The 22,087-nt window shown below is 48.6% G+C and overlaps 1 protein-coding gene across 1 annotated transcript; it reads right to left on the bottom strand.

Annotated features, from left to right (window-relative positions):
- Positions 1-3,768: 3,768 nt before the first annotated feature.
- LOC130594328 (zinc finger protein 850-like) lies at positions 3,769-22,077 on the bottom strand. Its single transcript, XM_057400131.1, has 4 exons — positions 21,868-22,077; positions 18,623-18,675; positions 17,240-18,385; positions 3,769-5,241 (listed from the first exon to the last, which is right to left on the bottom strand). The coding sequence occupies exons 1-4, from the start codon at positions 21,947-21,949 to the stop codon at positions 4,012-4,014; spliced, it is 2,511 nt and encodes an 836-aa protein (XP_057256114.1). The 5' UTR covers positions 21,950-22,077; the 3' UTR covers positions 3,769-4,011.
- Between the last annotated feature and the right edge of the window lie 10 nt (positions 22,078-22,087).

Raw genomic sequence — 22,087 nt, 5'->3', positions numbered from 1 at the left:
GGGAGATGGCGGCGCTGGGCTTCCGGTGGCGATGGTGCCGTCCTACGGTGGGGCTCCCCCCGCGGGCCTGCCGGTACCGAGGGCAGCTCACCCCCCCTCTCGGATACCGGCGCGGCCTCCCCCCGCGGGTGTGTCTCCTGCTGCCTTAGCCTCTGAAGCTCTGTCTGCTCTCCCGGGCGGGGCTTCCGGTGCGGGATGAGGCGCTGGCGCTGCCGAAGACTGTCCCCGCAGGCGAAGGGTCTCTCTCGGGGTACCTGTGGGAGGCTTCAGCTCTGTGTGCGTGCTGGGAAGGCTCATCCGTGCCAGACCAACAGCAAATGCCCATCTCGGGGGCAATGTACACCCTTCATGGCAGGTGATCGATGATCAAGACACGGCAGCGTGTTACTAAGGAAGAAGCCTCCGTTTTATGGATGTTTTCGGTCCTTAAGGTGAAGGGAGCAACCTTCAAAGAGACAGACTTAATGTTGAAATGGTTGAAGACGTGTTATCCAGAGATTGATGAGTCTAATGCACAGACTCCACAACTTGTTAGAGTTCTAAAGTAGGTATGCTTTTATTCAGCACTGAGGCGCATGAGAATTGCTCCTCCAAATGTATGCACAGCTTTCTTTTGCCACTCAGTTTGTTTATATTACATATAATGATTACCTAAACATGAGATTGCTTCACGCCTCATACATAACGCAAAACCTAGTCTTTGTACTATTATAATTAGTTTTCTCGCATTTATTCCATTGGTGCACCTGCGCAGTGTCTCCTGGTGGTGGTCATAGGGGGTATTGATGATGAAGGCCTGTAGTTCGTCTTGATCACTGCGAGTAACCTCTTGCTCTCACGCAGACTCAATAGGGTTTTGGCTCCTATCCAAACCTCAGGTTCGGTACAAGCCAGTTTTATGTATCTTAAAACAGAAACTTGTCAAGTTTGCAAATTTTGTTACTCTCGCTATCTTTTGTTCCTTTTCTTTGTAAAGATACTATTTAAAAAAGAATGTCTTAAATGTTAAGTTATGAATCTTATCTACTACAGTTCTGCCTAGCAGCTGTAACACTTACAGTTCTGCTTCACGGTCTGAGCAACTTTGACTCCTACGGTTCTGGTTCACCAAGCACAGTGACTGCTTAAGCAAGCTGGCACAATGTTAACCCTTTATTTCCCAGTATCAAGTACACCGTATTTGAGGTCTCTTTGTGCAATGGGGCAGGAGTTAAATTGTGGGACGCAGCCACAAAACGTGCATGGTACATAGAAAAAAGAAAAATAGAGTAGTTAGAGAACATACTGAGAATTGTCGTACAAGATAAACCATTGTAGTTGACATTGATTTAGGCCCTATGACCTTAGTACAAAATGAATGTAAGAAAAAACAGTCCAGAAGAACAGGATGCAAGGATAAGGAGTATCTGGGAATGGCAGGTGTCCAGGATGGGCTGCAGTTAAACTAACAGATAAGTAGGAGGATAGGAGGATTATTATGTCTGTGGTGATAACGAACCAATTCAGCTGGTATAAGCATCTACTGCGCGTGCTTCAGAGGCTGCCAGAAGTGATGAAGATTGTTCGAAGACGTAAACGACCCTCAGAGACCACCACCACAATTCTGTACACATGTGGGGAACTTTCTGGAAAATGATGTAATCCATACATAGCCTCATGAATATGTATGTATGCCCAGGGACTATATAAGGATGGCTTGTGCAGCAATATGGGGACACACGTTAGGAGGAGCTGTCCCCCATGTCTCCCGGCACCGCAATAAAGAATACCTGCTTGCCAACTTAAAACATTGTTGGCGAGTCTGTTCCTGAAGTTTTCTCTGTATCAATTTGGCATCCCAGATGGGACCCTCTGCTCAGCTGCAGGACCCACTGAGGACAGGACTCCCTAGGGCACTCAGGAATTTTTCCCAGAGGGACCCCTCGACTCATTCAGATCACTGCAGGAGCAGACAAGAACCATCTTCATAAAAGGTATTCTTTTCTTTTGTATAGTCTGTAAGGTGCAGGGGGCATCTTGCATAAAGACTAAATTGGTGATTGGGCTGGGTTGGTAAGCGTACAAAAGGTTTGGAAGCCTTCCGTAAATTGAGATAGGAAATCTCATGGGTAAAGGCATATACCCAGCTACTAGCATCCATTTGGTATGCACCCACAAGAAGCAGGGGGCATCTTGTGGTTTGGGTCCTACAAGACGCAGAGGGTCTTGTTACATTAATGATTTTGGTCTTTTGATGTTGGCATCACTGACAGACTTATAACTGTGTTATTCGCTATGTTTTGATTGATAGAATTTTACCCTCTGTACGTGTTTCAAGTGTTGTAACTTTGTGGAGTCTGTCTATGGGATCCCTAGTGTGTGTGTGAGTAAGATTGATAATGGGAAATCACCAGAGTGGAGAGATCTTGAAAAAGAGTCCTTTAGCATGCATTTTGGCACATTGGAAAGAACTGGGAGGGTCTCCTGTGGCTCAGTAAATAAGAAAACATTGGTAAAATATTGTAACCAATGGTGGCCTTTGTATAATTTGGGAGATTGGGAAAAGTGGCCTACAAATGGAACTCTGAACTATAATACATTGTTACAATTAATGTTGTTTTGAGGGGGCAAGGAAAATGGAATTAAATAATGTATGCAGATATGTTTTTCACTTTAAGAAACCACCCAGAGGGACAGACTGAATGCAAAATGAATACAGTTCTGCCAGATTCCTTAATTTTGGCTTTGGAAAAGGACCGGGAAAAATTGAAAGTTAAGATGGAGAGATGTTGTTCAGTCTGTGATGTAGGGGAAAGATGTTTAAAGTTAAAAAGCAGTAATCAAGAAGATAGGTTAGAAAATTCTGTATAACAGGTACCTCCGAGGGAAGCACTGTCCACATCTGTCTATCAGATATTGATAAGGAGGAAGAGATTGCTGTCACTGGCAACAAACAGCAGATCCACATTCAGAGTTAAGAAAGGGTTAAAGCAGAAGTGCTGTTGCCGAGGCAGGCATCTGGAGCCGCTGCAGAGCAGGGTGGGCAACTGTGAGGAAAAAGAAAGGGAAAACTAAGGAGGAAAGGAGGGGAGCTCGAGCAGCTCCTGTGTTAGAGTGTGGGAGTAGCCATGTCGGGCGCAGGTGGTGGGCTGAGCCCTTCTGTGAAACCGGGTTGGTGTGCGTGCTATGGGGAGTTTGGACGCTGGAAGTGAGACTGCTCTGGAGGGGGGGAGTGTCTTGGCTTGGCTCCGGTGGCTGCTCTGGCTGAAACAAACCCCTGCCCGGCCGCCCCGAATTTATCACCCACGGTAGGGACTGCGCAGCCTATCAGGAGCAGTCCGCGACACGCGCCCGCGTTGCGGATTGGTGGAGGCGGCCGGGACGCCACACAGCGGCCCTAAATCCCCGCCCCGACTTCGTTTCTCCTCGCCTCGGCCAACGGCGACTTCCGAGGGGCGCGTGAGAACCCGGCCCGCGGAAGGCCGGAGTGAGCTTCCGCGCAGGCGCAGTCGGGGAAGGCAACGCGGCAGCACTGAACGTACGTTTATTGCGCGGGGCCATTGCGAGCGGCACCAGCCATGGGAGCCGACCCCGGGGCTCACCCGATCCCAGCCCTGCCGTGGCAGGGGCACCTGAACGTGTCTTGGCGGGGCTTGGATGTGCCCAGAGTGGGAGCCTCCACATCCCCCTACACAGCCCCTTCAGTGCTCTGACACTGCAACAGAACAAGTTCTTCCTCATGTCAAGTTCTTCCTCTCATATGAAAGCTCTTGTGTTTCAGTTCATGGCCACTGCTCCTCATCCTGGGGCTGCCCACCACTGAAAGGAGTCACGCACCTTCCTCCTGACACCTGCCCCAAACCTCCAATCAGCTCCCTCCACCACCTCTCCTCTTCTTCACCTCTGAGGGCTCTCATTCTCCTAGGAAGAAACTGCTTTCACCCTCCACAAGCAGGGTGGTCAATGGGAGGGGGAGAGACCGGGCTTTGCTCACAGGGTATCAGACCTCTCTGCTCCCCACACTCACCCCACCTAGGGCTCCCCACCCCTGTGGGTCTGCTGGTGCCGGAAGAACGCTGAGCTCGCTCTGAAGCCCTTTCCGCACTCGGCACAGACGTAGGGACGCTCCCCGGTGTGGATGCGCCGGTGCTCGATGAGGTGGGGACTCTGCCGAAACCTGTCCCCACAGTAGGTGCAGACGTAGGGCCTCTCGCCAGTGTGGACACGCTGGTGCTGCAGCAGGGCTGACCTCCACAGAAATCTCTTCCCACACTCACTGCACTTAAAGGGGCGGTCCCCGGTGTGGACCCGCTGATGTCGTATCAGGGCTGACCTCACACTGAAGCTCTTCCCGCACTCTGTACATTCATAGGCTTTCTGCCAGGTGTGCACCTGCTGGTGCTGGAGGAGCTGACAGTTCTCGTAAAAGCTCTTCCCGCACTCGACACACTTGTAGGGCTTCTCCCTGGTGTGGGTTACCTGGTGCCGGATCAGATTCGAGCTCACACTGAAGCTCTTCCCACAGGTCCTGCACTCGTAGGGTTTCTCCCCGCTGTGGACCCGCTGGTGTTTTATCAGGGATGAGCTCAGGCTGTAGCTCTTCCCACAGGTCCTGCATTCGTAGGGTTTCTCCCCAGAGTGCAACCGCTGGTGCCGGATGAGCTGTGTCTTGTTGGACAAGCTCTTCCCACACTCGGCACACTTGTAAGGCTTCTCCCTCGTGTGGGTTACCTGGTGCTCAATCAGCTTTGAGCTAACGCTGAAGCTCTTCCCGCACTCGGAACACACGTAGGGTCTCTCCCCAGTGTGCACCCGCTGGTGCAGAACAAGCTGCGAGTTCTTGGCGAAGCTCTTCCCGCACTCGGCACATTTGTAGGGCTTCTCCCCAGTGTGGGTTACCTGGTGCTCAATCAGATTTGAGCTCACGCTGAAGCTCTTCCCGCAGGTCCTGCACTCGTAGGGTTTCTCCCCGGTGTGCACTCGCTTGTGTCGTGTCAGGGATGAGGACATGCTGAATCTCTTTCCACAGATCCTGCACTCGTAGGGTTTCTCCCCAGTGTGTACCCTCTGGTGCTGGACAAGCTTTGATTTCTCTGAGAAGCTCTTCCCGCACTCAGCACAGGTGTAGGGCTTGTCCCCAGTGTGGATTACCTGGTGACGGATCAGCTTTGAGCTCACACTGAAGCTCTTCCCGCACTCGGAGCACTCGTAGGGCCGCTCCCCTGTGTGCACCCGCTGGTGCTTGAAGAGATGTGACCGGTACTGGAAACTCTTCCCACATTTGTTGCAGGTGAAGCGTTTTTCTCCGGTGTGGATTCTCTGATGCTGGATGAGGTTGGAGCTCCCCTGAAAGCTCTTGGATCTCTGAATCCTTTCTGACCTGCGTGGGAGAACAGGGTCCTGTGCAGCACCCTGGGAACTGTTCTCCTCGGAGAGTCCTGAGAAGAAACCGTTGGGTTCCACTGGCCGGGGGATGCCCTGATGGGCATTGTTTTCATTCGTGCTCACAATCCTGTCTTCAGCTGCAATAAAATGAGAATCCAGACAAGTCACAGGCAGGACTGGAAGCTTTGGACAGAGCAAATCCCAAAGGGCCGAATGCTAAAAATTCAGCAAATAGATTGACTTTAAGTATAAAACATCCTGCTATATCTGCGTTCAGGACATGGTATTTCCTTCCAAATTACACAGTGGCTTTTTCAGTGTTCACAGGGACAAATGCCGTAAATTACCCTGCATGCTTCACCAGAATCTGAATCTACTGAAATCACTGGCATATTAGAGGCAAAAGTTTACTGCTTGAATGGGAAAGATGCTTGCTCTTCCAGGATGGTGTACCTGAAAATCATAGAACCACAGGATATTTTTAGCTGGAATGGACCTTACAGATCACATCCAGTTCCAAACTCCTGACGTGTGCAGGGACACCTTGCACTAGACCAGACTGCTGCAAGCCCCATCCAACCTGATCTTGAACAGTGCCAGGGATGGGGCAGCCACAGCTGCTCTGGGCAACCTGTGCCACAGCCTCAGCACCCTCACAGGGAAGAACTTCTTTCACCTTATCTACATCTCCCCTCTGTCAGTTTAAAGCCATTCTGCTTTCTCCTGTCCCTACTTGCTCTTGTCAAAAGCCCCTCTCCACAATTCCTGTTGGGCCCTTTACGTGCTGGAAGCTGCTCCAAAATCTCCCGAGAGCCTTCTCTTCTCCAGGCTGAACAAGCCCAGCTCTTTCTGCTTGTCTCCACAGGATGTTACTAAAAGTTGAACTGGGAGTCAGAGGAAGGCCATAAAGAACTGCCCTGTTCAGCAAAACATTACTTGGGTTGCAACAGTAATCTCTGTATTCTTGTGCTGCCGGTACTGCAGAGAAAGAGAAGATGCACAAGGCATGAGACACAGACACCACCTGGAGCCTGGCTTATGCCACTCTTAGAGCAGAAGACAATTAAGTTTATGCTTTCACTGGTGCAGAACAAATCCGTTGTGCGTGCAAGGTGGTGGGGGAACTGAAGATCTCCTATGGCTGGTTCCATATCATGCAATGAGGAAATCAGATACATGTAGAAGATGAAGGTAGGTGCAAGTCGAATTAAGGGTAGCTGAACAGTTACGAATGGCTCCTGAGACAGAGGCAATGAAGAGATCCCTGCCCTCTCATGTACATAAAGTCTTGAAGAAGCGTTACTGCTATGAATGTTCACTACGCAGACCCGAGGTCAACTGAAAGTCTGTTCAAGACAAGGGGCTTGTGCTGATTTCTAGGGTGTTTCCTGAGAGCAGCTCTGAATGTGGTTTGATGAGCATGTAGCAGGTTCAGAAGCACATGCCCCCAACAATGCTGTGCTTTTTGCTGTCCACAGGAAACATAGCTCTTTGCAGGCTGAATGAGCAAGGCAGGACCTGTGCGACATGCACACAAAGCACATCTCCAGATCTGATTAAAGATTCAACAGATATCTTGTGGTTCTCTGAACACTCTTACGAAATAAACCAGTAATTTATCGGTCGCATGGGATTGCTGTACAAACCACAGGCATCCTCCTGTTGTCTGGCAGAGCTGTGAGAAGGAAGTGCAGGCCATGGAAGAGGTGAGGTGCTACTGAACTGTAAGTGTGCAATAAAGAGACTCTAGAAGTTTGACCCCAGACTGATATATGTACATATTTCATCTTCCTCTTTCTAGGAAGCACAAGAAAACATCACAATATGATTTCACAGTGAACTCCTAAGATACCTTCTGTGGCAGGTTGCTGTGGTAGTGATGCCACTTCTTCCCTCACATAGTATTCATTAAAACCATCCCTTGAGAGGAACAGAAACTGCAATTTTGCTATTTACCATGAAGGCATTTCCACTTGTCTGCAGCTACTCCAGCCAGGCCTGGAGGAAAAGAGCAAGGTGATATCCACAGACAGGATGGAAAGAGGATGTTTCTGGCAGGCCAGCATGAAGCTCCTGACCCGTTTTTCAGACTTACTGAGTAGACAGTGGCGATACCAAAGTTGTTCTGTTGCCGCTGTGCCCAAAGAGGTGCTAACTTTGGCACTTACAAAGAAGTATGGTTCTTTAGATAGACGTTGAAAAAGCCTTCAGAAGTACATGACAATTAAGTTTTCTATGCTGTTCTATACTTTTTTTGGAAGATCAGGAGTGTCAACCTTGTTTTTACAATTATTGTAACAGCTCTACAATCATTTCTGTTACTTCTGAGCTACTAGGTACCTTCACTGGCATCTAGGACACGCTGTCTGTAAAGGCTTTGATCAAAACCAAGACAGGAACTCACCGGAAGTATTTCAAGTGGAAGGAGAGCAAGGTCACAATGATGAGGATTTAATACTAGAAGCATAAGGCTGAACTGGAAAAAATGAAGACGAGAAACATGAAGAATGTGGCTCTTCCTCAGCCCATGCCAATTTGGGTTGATGGCAAGACCTCTAAAATGCCAAAGAGTGCCAGTGCTATAGCTACAAGGCAAGCTCCAGGTAAGCAGAGTAAGCTGCTGGACTTCTGACTGCTGTACCTCACTGCTGGGACTGAAGGTGGCTGTTGTGATGCCACAGAAAGGGCTGGAGGGGAGATCTGGCATCCACATTCCAAGCAAACAAACAGAAATCTGATCATAAGAATTAATGGACAGATGGCGAGAGGACAGACAGGGGAAGACCTGGCACGGCCTTTGGAAAGAGACTCTCACTTCACAAACCACTTTGAGTTCTTCAGAGATGTCCCCAGCTTTACGAAAAGGGATATGTGGCGTCCAGACGCATTCCCCAAAGAAGGAAAAAGGAGGTGGAAACACTTGCTGATGATTTTGTGTTCCTCAGGGTTAAAGACAAAAAACCTGACTACAAACTGTGGCACAGCCTTGAGATACTGACCAACCAGGTGACAGGGGACGTTCACTGCAAGTAAACAAAGATCCTCAGAGGAGAACAGCCTCTACAGCTTGCACTTACACCAAGCTGGGATTAGGATGTTCTTGATATCATTCAGGAATAGCACCTTGGAGTCTGAGCAGCTGGATGAAAACTGCAGCTCCTAGGCACACAACACAGCCAATCAAGCATCAATAAGTGCTGGGGGGGAAACAACAGGGAAGAAAAGAGAATGTAATTCTGCCTTGCTGCTCAAACCCCGCATTCTTACTGCGTGCAAGGGGGAGGACAGATCCCCCATGTCAGAGACACTCTGGCAGAGCTGAGGAAGACAGAGGCATGACAGGAACCATCAGAGGCACAGAGCAGCTTCTGTATAGGAGATGAGTCAACTGCCCATTCTGCTGGGAAAAGGTACAGCTGATAGTGGGTATCACAGAGGACTATAAAAACACAAATGGCCTGTGGGGTGGTCTGGCATCTATCCTGCACTATCTGTTCTACAAGATACTTCTGGGCAGATTCTGGTTGGACACAAGAGGAAAAGTTTTCCCAGTGAGAACAACCAGCCATTGCAATAATCTCCCCAGGGAAGTGGTGCACTCCCCAGTGTTGGACGCTTTAAAGACTCAGCTGGACAGGGCACTGGGACATCCAGTCCAGGTCATGCTTTGCCTGGAAAAGTTGTACTGGATGATCCTTGAGATCCCTCCCAGCCTGGTGCCCTGTGGCGCTATGAATACCGTCGCCACAGGCAGCAGGTGAAGCTGGACGGGCCCTGCTCCAACCCAGCACCTCCGCCCTTGTACATTCTGGGGGCGCGCACTCTTTCTCATGACGGGTTCACACTGACGGCCCTTACCTGAGGTGCCGCTCAGAGCACTCTTCCCTTCGCAGGAGCGGGACAACCGCAGTTCCTCCTTCTGATCCATGTGGATGAGCAGCGCTGGGCTTCCGGTGGCGATGGTGCCGTCCTACGGTGGGGCTCCCCCGCGGGCCTGCCGGTACCGAGTGATATAAGGAAAGCAACTGCCTGGAAAACATAGGGTTAAAATACTTTTAACTTCACTTAGGTCTGAGATAAAGAACAATGTTTGAGTTGTATGTCTGTGGTGTCATAACAGAATTTAGTAGTCTTACTAACAAGAGTGAACTATTTCTTACCATCCTTCTAATTATCAGTTAGTTTGGGGACAGGGACTCCCGAACATCTGCTAGCTTAGGATACTCCTTGTCTGCCCATCCTGTTCTGCTTGCAGTATTTCCTGCCCTTGCCTTCCGCGGGTATGAGAGGATACTGGACTGCCTGGAGGGGTGTCTGTATATATTCTGCCTGGAGGGGTGATTCGTGTGCCGAACAACATCTCTTTAACTTCCCTTTTCCTTCCTTCCTATTACCCTTCTCCAGAGCCAACACCATCGGGTCTTGTGGAGCCCCCAGCCCACATTCTGTCTGCCATTCAGGATGATCCCGAAGGGTAAAGAACATATCAGCATATGAAACTTCATCCCATTTTCCTTCTCGTCTCAAAAATAACATTAATTGTAATAAAGCATTATAATTCCAAGTGCCATTGAAGGGCCACTTTTCCCCATCTTCCAATTCATATGAAGGCCATCACTGATTACAATATTTGGTCAAGGTTTTCTTATTCACACTTCCTCCCAGTGGCCCCCCTGTATCTTTCCAATGAGCTAAAATGCAACCTGAAGGGCTCTTTTTGAGAATTCCCCCACTCTGCTGTCCTCCCATTGTAAGCCTTTAAAGATATAAGACACCGTTAGCCCTACAACAATAATATCTTACCCAGAGTAAAAGGTAAAAGGAAGTGCTGCACCCACAACAGATACACCCAAATACCAAACACTTCTGTAAATAAACGGCTTGTCTCTCACCAAAAGAGATAATATATTTTGAACAAGCAGGACACTTAGCTCGGATATACAAACAACAGCGATGACAGATTGTGCAAGGGCTAGTTGGAGCCCTGCACCAGGGAGCTTGATCACTACTCTGACAGTTAACCCCTATATTGCTCTACTTGCTATGCCACGTCTCACTCACACAAAACACTCATTCACACAAGGGCCGGTCTCTCAATCACCCACTTCATACAGAATGTCCTCTAAGCCAGGAATTGGTAACACATAAATCTTAAGCCATTGTTTACCCACCAGAGGTTCCTGAAGCTGTTAGTACAGTGACCCTTGTGTACCCTACCAACCCAACGCAACCCAACCCAACCCAACCCTTGGGGCGAGCACCTGCACTCTCCACCTTGTGTAGGACACCTTCTCACGACCCACAGGTATCCCCTTTACCTGGTTCAAACATACCTGATGATTCACTAGTGATGGCCCTTGTCTGCTCCTGCGGTGATCTGAGTGAGTGGGGGAGTCCTCCCAAGAAATCTCGGGGGCGCCCAGAGGAGTCCCGTACTCAGGAGGTCCTGCAGCCGGACAGAAGTTGTCCCATCTGGGGTGCAAACTAAAGGACAGAATCAGACTCTAAAACTCAAAGAGAGTTATAAAGCAGGTATGTTTATTACGGCGCCGGGTGAAAGGGGGACCGCTCCTCCTAACTTGCACACCGAGGGGTTAAGTAGGCAGATATGTATGACGTACAAACATGCATGTTCATTAGGTTCCCGAGAGTTCGGTGGGGATATTATTTTAGGAACTCATTATGATAAGTCTCTTCCCTTTTGGAGCCTGCGCACTGTCCTTCAATAGTCGCGGGCAAGGGTCTTCAAGATGTAGTAAGCAGTCTTCCTCAGGGTGCACTTTTCACCTTTGGCGCAGTGGGATGCCCCAGTGAGCACAAAATTAGCTGAAACCAGCCGTATCTGTAAGTTTCTGATTGCTGGCAATGATTTAGACCAGTGTGACCTTCGTACAAAATTTATGGCAAGCAGAACAGGATGGGCAGACAAGGAATATCCTAAGCTAGCAGATGTTCAGGAGTGACTGTCTCCAATCTAAATGATAATTAGAAGGATGGTAAGAAATAATTCACTCATTAGAAGGATGGAAAGAAGTACTTCACTCTTGTTAGCAAGACTACTAAATTCTGACATCGCCAGACCAACAGCAAATGCCCACCTCAGGGGCAATGTACATCCTTCATGGCAGGAGCTTGATGAACAAGACACGGCAGTAAGGAGAAAGCATCCAGAGGACACAAAGCAGAGCTTTGGAGCTTTGTAGGTGGACTACCTACCCTTCCAAGAGATGGGGACCCCGATGGAACACTGCCAGGCTTCTGGAGCCTCCCAGGTCCCAAGAATGGAGGCAGGCTGAGCTTAGGCATGAACTTAAACCCTCAGCAGGAATGGTAGTAAAAACCATACAGGCACATTTGAAAGGCACTTCCAGAGCAGCTCCAGTCCCCTTGGAGAAGCACAGGAAGGATTGCGCTTGGATTTACCCCTTTGATACCTAAAAGCTGGCACTCCAAGTGTAATCTGGTAGAAGGGGAAGCCGCAGAAGTCACAACTCTGCTTTACAGCATTCCTGTACGCTGTAGATATACCAACCCCTCCATGGGGCTTGGCCACAGCAGAGACCATGGTGATGGAACACACCCACTCAAGACATGGCATTAAGGCAGGGAATATCTTCTGAAATACCTGTACACACGGAACTGTGCCTGTGTAAGAAAACAGCTCTCTTTTCAGATGCAAGATGCGAGAAGGTACGTAAACATCTGCAGCACAGCTTTTCAGAATAAACCTACAGAGGCTATGTTTTCAGGCAGCACACAAATCAACGTGGTGGTAGCTGCAAAGGATGACCCACAGTGCCGCTGATCATTTCACTGTCACAGTGAATTTATAAGCAGTGTGTTCCGAAGCTCGCTTAGGGCTCACACCGTGTATATTGGCAAGACAAGCTTTGTACAATGCCAGTAACATACCTGCTCCTTTCTTTAGCCTAAAAAGTAAATCAATACCTTAGTTGAAAAGTTGGGTTTGGTTTGCTTCTTCTGCAGCCTTGGAAGTGTTAAACAGAAGTATCAAAATATTTCTGATAGCTGTTACTACCCACTGGAAATAAAAATGAAAGCAATGCGTTTTCCAAGACAAATGTGCCTGCATTAGGAAGGCAAGAAAACACATGAATGTATACAAACAGAACTGGCTGGCAACACGTCATCACTGGCACATGGGAACACCGGTGCTAGCTTGGGAAGGCTGCCTTTGCTTACGGACTCATGAAGCAGGGGACTGAATGATTTCTGTCAGGGAATTTGCAGTGCATGTCAGAAACATCCTTGTGGTCTTGAAGGCCGTAAAAAATTTTTAATCCTTTTCTCATTGTCTGAGGAAAGTTTTAGAATGACAAGAGACATCTCAGTTTGTCAATGGCAGCAACAAGGAAGCACCAAGCCAAGCCCTCACAAAGCAGTTACCTCCAAACCTTGGCAGCACAGATGTGGTATTAAGTCATCTTTCCGCATTAGGCAGAGACTGCCCTGGTGCAAGCTTTAAGAATGACAAAGACAGGAGGATGGAGACACTTTCAGTACCTAAAATTCACAGTTTTTTCATAACATACTAAACAGTTTTTTATGACACAGTGTTGTTTCAATGACTGCAGTTTACATCCACTGAACTGTGACACCGCATTAACTGAAGATTTAATAACTGATCACAAAAGCTTTGATTGTAAATGCAAGTCATACCTAAAAGAGAGTAAAAAAGCTGGGAAGGGATCTTACTTATTTTCCCATATTAAGACGGTCCCGTGTGTGTGTGGGAATGCAAGACTGACAATGGGAAATTGGCAGAGTGAAGACATCTTGAAAAGGAGTCCTTTAGGGTGCATTTTGGCACATTGGAAAGAACTGGGAGGGTTTCCTGGGGGCTCAGTAAATAAGAAAAACGTTGGTGAAATATTGTAACCAATGGTGGCCATTGTATACTCTGGAGGATCAGGAGAAATGGCCTAAAACTGGAACTCGGAATTATAATACATTCTTGCAATTAATGTTACTTTTAAGGCAACAAGGAAAATGGGATGCAGTGATGCATGCAGATATGTTTTTCACTTTAAGAAACCACCCAGAGTGGTAGACGGAATGTGAAATTAATATAGCTCTGCCAGATCCCTAATTTTGGCTTTAGGAAAGGACAGGGAAAAACAGAAAGCTAAGCTGGAGAGATGTTGTTCAGCCTGTGATATTGGGGAAATTATGTTTAAAGTTAAAAAAAAAAACAAAAAACAAACACCTAGACAGAGTAATCGGGAAGATAGGTTGGGGGATTATGTATCACAGGTACCTCCGAGAGGAGCACTCTCGGCAACTGCTCCATCTGTTACTGATAAGGAGGAAGAGGTTGCTGTCACTGGCAACAGAGCAGAAGGACTTGAGAATGTTAAAGAAGCGTGGAGAGCGTACAGGAATCGGGAACAGATAGAGAAGAGCGAGCTGAGTTGTGCTATGGGCACGCCTACAGTGACTGCTTTGGGACAAGTAGAAATTGGTGGAGGAACTAATGCGAGAGGACGAGGCAGAGGTAGAGGAGGAATGTCAGGCAGAGGTGAGAGATTGAATTTTCCTGTGGGATGGAATCAGTGTGCATGCTGTAAGGAGTTTGGACATTGGAAGTGAGACTGCCCTGGGGGAAGCTCCATGGTGTGGCTCCGGTGACTGAATTGGAACTAGACTGACAAGGACCTGGGGAATCTACCCTAGCAGATCCACTCATTAAATTAAAACTAGGCACTAGAGGAAATAAAGTGGAATTTCTAAGTGGTTACAGGAGCAACTTATTCAACGTTAAATCAGAGGAAAAGAATTTGTTACAGATGTGGTAGCTACTAGTCACCAAAAAAACAAAACAACAAAAAAACAATGAAAAAACAACAACAAAAAAAAAACAACAAAAAACCCCAAACCCACATTCTTTCTGAAACCTGTAGAGTATAAACTGGGAAAACAAATCGGAATGCATAAATTTTTATGCATGCCAAATTCTCAAAAAATCTTTTATTAGGGCAAGAAGCAACATTTAAAGAAGGCAAAATGGAATTAAGAGTCCAAACCGATCAATTAATTGAAGTTTTGAGTTTATCTTTAATTCAGCAGAAAAGCAAACAGGAGGACCTCCCTGAAATAGAAGAAATCCTTAAACAGGTGTATCTGGGAGTATGGGCATCTGAAGTTCAGGTAAGGTGAAAAATGCTTTGCCTGTTGAAGTGGAAATAAAAGAGGGGCTGCCCAATTAGAATAAAACAGTATCGCTTAAAATTGGAGGATCGAAAGGGAATCAAAGAAATAATTAAAAAAAAATATGGATTATTAATTGAATGTGAATTAGAATATAATACTCCTATCTTGCCAGTAAAGAAATCCGATGGGAAAAGTTAGAGATTAGTTCAAGATCTCAGAGCAATCAACAAAATTGTGGAGGATATTCATCCAGTAGTAGCTAATCTATATACCTTATTGACTAAACTAATACTAATCAGGAGTGGTTTACCGTTCTGGACTTAAAGGATGCATTTTCCTGTCTGCCCCTGGCCAAAGAAAGTCAGAATTTATTTGCTTTTGAATGGGAAAACCCTGAAAAAGGAAGAAGGACACAGCTCACTTGGACGGCGTTACCTCAGGGATTTAAAAACAGTCCAACCATTTTCAGAAATCAATTGGCACGAGAATTAGAATCCTGGGAAGCATCCACTCAGACAGGAACTTTACTACAGTATGTGGACGACCTGTTAATTGCTACCAAAACTGAGAGAAAATGTGTTCAATGGACTGTAGAACTGTTAAACTTTCTGGGGCTAAATGGATACCGGGTATCTAAATGGAAGGCTCAACTAATTCAAACTCGAGTATCTTATTTAGGATGCAAAGTAACAGGAGGACAACCAGAACTTGGAGCAGCTCGGAAGGAAGCAATCTCTCAAACACCGTGACCGTCCACAGTTAAAGATATCCGGACATTTCTGAGAATGCCGGGATGGTGCCAACCCTGGATCCATGATTATGGTGTTCTGGTAAGACCCTTATACGAGCTGCTAAAAGAAAATCCAACCTTTCTAAAATGGACAGATCAAGCTGAAGAAACATTTAAAAGTTTAAAGACAGAGCTCATGAGAGCTCCAGCTCTGGGGGTCCCGCACATAACTAAACACTTTTGGCAATATTCCTATGAGAAATAGGGTGGGGTTTCTCAGCCTTGGGGGTTTTGCAGGTATGCAGATATGACTGATAAGACAACGATCCTAAAACAATGTGATGAAGAAATAACCACCAGGGGTCCGAAGCCCCACTACCACATTTTTGTAGGCACACAGGAGGCATTCTCTAAAAGTATGATGTAATGTATGTAATCTAAGGAACATGTATGTTTAAGGACAATATAATCACAGCCTGGTTGATGCTCAGCAGAGAGATGCTTGGAGGAGCTATCCCCCGTGTCTCCCGGCGCCGCAATAAAGAATACCTGCTTGTCAGCTTGAAAACTGTGTTGGCGAGTTTCTGGAGTTTTCATCATCAACAAGCAGGCGGCTCGAGCAGCTGCCCTCTTCCACTGCAGAGGCTGGAATGTCATTTCTTTTGCTTCATGAGCTTTGCTCATCAAGACCTGGCTGAATGTTCAGGGTAAACAGATACCTTGCCAGTGCCCTACCAGAAGCCTCCTGGGAGGAATCCAACAACTACAAGAGGCAGGATAGTGGGGCTACAAATTGGAGACAAGGCTTAATACAAAACACCTCAGCACTCCAAACATTTCTTTCCCAATAACAGTGTTCAAACCCTCAGAGAAAACATCCCTGTTTCATCTAGCCAGCAGTTAGTTTGCCCCAGACACATTTCCACAGCAAGTTTCACGCTCAAGATGCACAGCCATTCTTCTCAGGGTAGGAAGACACTTAATCCCAACAATCCAGTGCCTTTTGAACGAAGTAGACACTGCTGTGGCAGGGAAGCAGGACTGAAGCCCTGGCTTTGCTTTTGACACTCTTCGGAGAAGCTCAGTAATTTGCAAACATCCAGGTGGTACAGAGTTCAAGTTTGCTGTTCAACCAGCTTACAACTTCAGGCTATTTCCCCACATGCAGACCTTGCATCCTTGCTTTAACGAGCAGCAGCAGAACATGGTTGCACCCACCCAAGCATCACTGCAGTGGAGACAAACCCCAGAACCCCAGGCCTAGCAGCTTGAAGAGCCTTCACAAAGGTAACCTGGCACTCACCTCAGAAGAGCTGCACACCTTCTCCTCCTCCCACGGGGAGGTTTTGGGGGCTGGAAACGGGGCCTCACAAAGTAATTTTTACACGGCATGAGCCCCCGCGCAGGCGCAGTCCATGGAAGGCAACGCGGCAGTGTTCAACGGACGTTTATTGTGTGGGGTCATTGCGAGCGGCACCAGCCATGGGAGCTGACCCTGAGGTCACCCGGTCCCAGCCCTGCCAGGGCAGGGGCACCTGAACGTGTCCAGGCAGGGCTTGGATGTGCCCAGAGAGGGAGCCTCCACATCCCCCTACGCAGCCTCTTCAGTGCTCTGACACTGCAACAGAACAAGTTCTTTCTCATGTCCAGGTGAAACTTCTTCTGTTTCAGTTCATGGCCACTGCTCCTCATCCTGGGGCTGCCCACCACTGAAAAGAGTCACGCACTTTCCTTCCGGCACCTGCCCCAAACCTCCAATCAGCTCCCTCCACCACCTCTCCTCTTCTTCACCTCTGAGGGCTCATTCTCCTAGGAAGAAACTGCTTTCACCCTCCACAAGCACAGTGGTCAATGGGAGTGGGAGACACCGGGCTTTGTTCCCAGGGTATCAGACCTCACTGCTCCCCAAACTCCCCCCACCTAGGGCTCCCCAACCCTGTGGGTCTGCTGGTGCCGGAAGAGCGACGAGCTCGCTCTGAAGCCCTTCCCACACTCAGCACAGACGTAGGGACGCTCCCCGGTGTGGATGCGCTGGTGGTCAATGAGGTGGCCACTCTGGCGAAAGCTGTCCCCACAGTAGGTGCAGACATAGGGCCTCTCACCAGTGTGGACACGTTGGTGTTTCATGAGCGTGGAGCTGCGGCTGAAGCTCTTCCCACAATCCGTACACTTGTAGGGTTTCTCCCCGGTGTGAACGCGCTGGTGCCAGGTAAGCTGTGAGTTCTCAGAGAAGCTCTTCCCACACTCAGCACACTTGTAGGCCTTCTCCCTGGAGTGGACCCACTGGTGTTGTGTCAGGGCTGACCTCACGCGGAACCTCTTTCCACAGGTTCTGCACTCGTAGGGTTTCTCCCCAGTGTGCACACGCTGGTGCAGGACGAGCTGAGAGTTCCCAGAGAAGCTCTTCCCGCACTCAGCACACTTGTAAGGCTTCTCCCCAGTGTGAATTACCTGATGCTGGATCAGCTTAGAGCTCTCTCTGAAGCTCTTCCCGCAGGTGCTGCACTCGTAGGGTTTCTCCCCCGTGTGCACCCGCTGGTGCTGGAGGAGCTGCGAGTTGTCAGAGAAGCTCTTCCCACACTCGGCACACTTGTAGGGCTTCTCCCCAGTGTGCACCCGCTGGTGTCGTGTCAGCGCTGCACTCACACTGAAGGTCTTCCCGCAGGTCCTGCACTCGTAGGGTTTTTCCCTGGTGTGGACCCGCTGGTGTCGTGTCAGGGCTGAGCTCAGGCTGAAGGTCATCCCGCAATCGGCACACTTGTAAGGCTTCTCCCCAGTGTGCACCCGCTGGTGTCGTGTCAGGGCTTCACTCACGCTGAAGCTCTTCCCGCAGGTCCTGCACTCGTAGGGTTTCTCCCCAGTGTGCACCCGCTGGTGTCGTATAAGGCCTGCTTTCATGCTGAAGCTCTTCCCGCAGGTCCTGCACTCGTAGGGTTTCTCCCCAGTGTGCACCCACTGGTGCTGGACGAGCTGAGAGTTCCTGAAGAAGCTCTTCCCACACTTGCCACACTTGTAAGGCTTCTCCCCAGTGTGGGTTACCTGGTGCCGGATCAGCTTCGAGCTTTCTCTGAACCTCTTCCCGCAATCGGAGCACTCGAAAGGCCGCTCCCCTGTGTGGATCCTCTGGTGCTGGATGAGATATGACCGGTGCTGGAAACTCTTTCCACACACAGCGCAGGTGAAGGGTTTTTCTCCAGTGTGGATTCTCTGATGCTGGATGAGGTTTGAGCTCACCTGGAAGCTCTTGGATCTCTGAATCCTTTCTGACCTGTGTGGGAGAACAGGGTCCTGTGCAGGACCCTGGGAACTGTTCTCCTCGGAGAGTCCTGAGCAGAAACCCTTGGGCTCCACTGGCCGGGGGATGCCTTGATGGGCATTGTCTTCATTCGTGCTCACAATCCCATCTTCAGCTGCAATAAAATGAGAATCCAGAGAAGTCACAGGCAGGACAGGAAGCTTTGGACAGGGCAAATCGCAAGGGGCCAAATGCTAAAAATTCAGCACGTAGATTGACTTTAAGTATAAAACATTCTGCTATATCCTGTATGCAGGACATGGTATTTCCCTCCAAACTACACAGTGGATTTTTCAGAGTGTTCACAGGAGCAAATGCTGCAAATTGCCATGCATGCTTCACCAGAAGCTGAATCTACTGAAATCACTGGCATATTAGAGGCAAAATTTTACTGCTTGAATTAATGGACAGATGATGAGGACAGGCTGGGGAAGACCTGGCACAGCCTCTGGAAAGAGATGTCTCACTTCACAAATCACTCAGAGTTCTTCAGAGATGTCCCCAGTTTTATCAAAAGGGACATCTGGAGTCCGGAGGCATTCCCGAAAGACATTCATCCTTCACCTAAACAGGTAAAGAGGAAGACAAAGGCATGACAGGAACCATCAGAGGCACAGAACAGCTTCTGTACAGGAGATGAGTCAACTGCCCATTCTGCTGGGAAAAGGTACAGCTGACGGGGTATCACAGAGGACTATAAAAACACAAGTGGCCTGTGGGGTGCTTTGGCATCTATCCTGCAGCATCTGGTCTACTAGGAAGAAAAGAGCAGAAACAAATTAACTTTAAGCTTTCACTGGTGCAGAACAAATCCGTTGTGCATGCAAGGTGGCAGGTGAACCGAAGATCCCCCATGGCTGGTTCCAGATCATGCAATGAAGAAATAAAATATATGTAGTAGATGAAAGTAGGTGCAAGTTGAATTAATGGTAGCTGAACAGTTACAAATGGCTCCTGGGACAGAGGCAATGAACAGATCCCTGCCCTCTTATGTACATAAAGTCTTGCGTTACTGCTATGAATGTTCACTGCGCAGACCCGAGGTCACCTAAAAGCCTGTTCAAGACAAAGGGCTTGTGCTGAGTCCTTGTGCTGATAGACGTTGGAAAAGCCTTCAGAAGCACATGACAATTAAGTTTTCTATGCTGTTCTATACTTTTTTTGGAAGATCAGGAGTGTCAACCTTCTTTTTACAATTATTGTAACAGCTCTAGCACGTCTACAATCATTACTGTTACTTCTGAGCTCCTAGGTACCTTCACTGGCATCTAGGACACGTTGTCTCTAAAGGCTTTGATCAAAACCAAGACAGGAACTCACTGGAAGTATTTCAAGTGGAAGGAGAGCAAGGTCACAATGATGAGGATTTAACACTAGAAACATAAGGCTGAACTGGAAAAAATGCATAAGCAAGAGAGACATGAAGAATGTGGTTCATCCTCAGCCCATGCCAATTTGGGTTCATGGCAAGACCTCTAAAATGCCAAAGAGTGCCAGTCCTATAGCTACAAGGCAAGCTCCAGGTAAGCAGAGTAAGCTGCTGGACTTCTGACTGTGGTACCTCACTGCTGGGACTGGAAGTGGCTGATGTGATGCCACAGAAAGAGCTGGAGGGGAGATCTGGGGCCCAACATTCCAAACAAACAGAAATCTGAGTATAAGAATTAATGGACACTTGGCAAGAGGACAGACTGGGGAAGACCTGGCACGGCCTTTGGAATGAGACATCTCACTTCACAAACCACTCGGAGTTCTTCAGAGATGTCCCCAGCTTTATCAAAAGGGACATGTGGGGTCCAGAGGCATTCCCAAAAGACATTCATCCTTCGCTAAAACTGGTAAAGAAGCTAAGCTACTCTGGCATGAACGAACCTCACAGGGCAGTAAAAAAGGGAAAAGGAGGTGGAAACATTTGCTTATGTTTTTGTGTTCCTCAGGGTTAAAGACAAAAAACCTGACTACATACTATGGCACAGCCTTGAAATACTGACCAACCAGGTGACAGGGGACATTCACTGCAAGTAAACAAAGACCCGGAGAGGAGAAGAGCCTCTACAGCTTGCACTTACACCAAGCTGGGATTAGGATGTTCTAGATATCGTTCCAGAATAGCACCTTGGAGTCTGAGCAGCTGGATGAAAACTGCAGCTCCTAGGCACACAATACAGCCAGTCAAGCATCAATAAGTGCTGGGGGGAAAACAACAGAGAGGAAAAGAGAATGTAATTCTGCCTTGCTTCTCAAACCCCGCATTCTGACTGCGTGCAAGGGGGAGGACAGATCCCCCATGTCAGAGACACTCTGGCAGAGCTGAGGAAGACAGAGGCATGACAGGAACCATCAGAGGCACAGAGCAGCTTCTGTATAGGAGATGAGTCAACTGCCCATTCTGCTGGGAAAAGGTACAGCTGATAGTGGGTATCACAGAGGACTATAAAAACACAAGTGGCCTGTGGGGTGGTTTGGCATCTATCCTGCACCATCTAGTCTGAATTAAGAACTCGTGCCAGCAGGAAAAGGCACTTTCAAAACAAACTAAAGGAGGCTGCAACTCATAAATCACCTAAATAAGCTGGGGAACTCCTTGCTTGCTGCAAGCTGCCACGGCTGCTACAATGTGCGCAGCTTGAGAAGGCAAGAAGATAGATCTTGAGACATTATGGGCCTAGTTCAGGAGCTTCTGAAGCCACAGACGGCTCAGGCCTGTGAAAGGATACAGGGACACATCACTGTTTGTCTGCCCTTCTCTGGATCTTGATCAAAGGCTGGGCCTGCTGCCTGCTGTATGAGGAAAGGCTGAGAGCTGGGCTTGCTCTGCCTAGAGAACAGAAGGCTCGGGGGAGACATGATCACCACAGTCCAGTATTTAAGGGTGCCTACGAAGAAGACGGGGGCTCCCTTTTCACAAGGAGTCACATGGAAAAGACGAGGGGTACAAGTTACTCCTGGGCAGATTCTGGTTGGACACAAGAGGAAAAGTTTTCCCAGTGAGAACAACCAGCCATTGCAATAATCTCCCCAGGGAAGTGGTGCACTCCCCAGTGTTGGACGCTTTAAAGACTCAGCTGGACAGGGCACTGGGACATCCAGTCCAGGTCATGCTTTGCCTGGAAAAGTTGTACTGGATGATCCTTGAGATCCCTCCCAGCCTGGTGCCCTGTGGCGCTATGAATATCGTCGCCACAGGCAGCAGGTGAAGCTGGACGGGCCCTGCTCCAACCCAGCACCTCCGCCCTTGTACATTCTGGGGGCGCTGGTGCTCCCGGAGCACTCTTTCTCATGACGGGTTCACACTGACGGCCCTTACCTGAGGTGCCGCTCAGAGCACTCTTCCCTTCGCAGGAGCGGGACAACCGCAGTTCCTCCTTCTGATCCATGTGGATGAGCATCTCCGGCGCCGCTCCGGGGAAAGAAACGAAGAGGGTCAGGCCAGCTGGGCTTTCACCGACCGCTACCAGCGGCGCGGCTCGGGAGCTAGCGGCTCCGCGACGAGCAGGGACCCCGGCTCCAAGGGGCGTGCAGCGGAA

Source organism: Pezoporus wallicus, unplaced genomic scaffold (genome assembly GCF_028554395.1).
Source record: "Pezoporus wallicus isolate ANWC-B61680 ecotype Strahan unplaced genomic scaffold, APGP_CSIRO_Pwel_v1 contig_8002, whole genome shotgun sequence".
Taxonomy (NCBI): Eukaryota; Metazoa; Chordata; class Aves; order Psittaciformes; family Psittacidae; genus Pezoporus; species Pezoporus wallicus.
The sequence above is the reverse complement of the archived record's forward strand: the minus strand, read 5'-3'. Positions and strand labels throughout refer to the sequence as shown.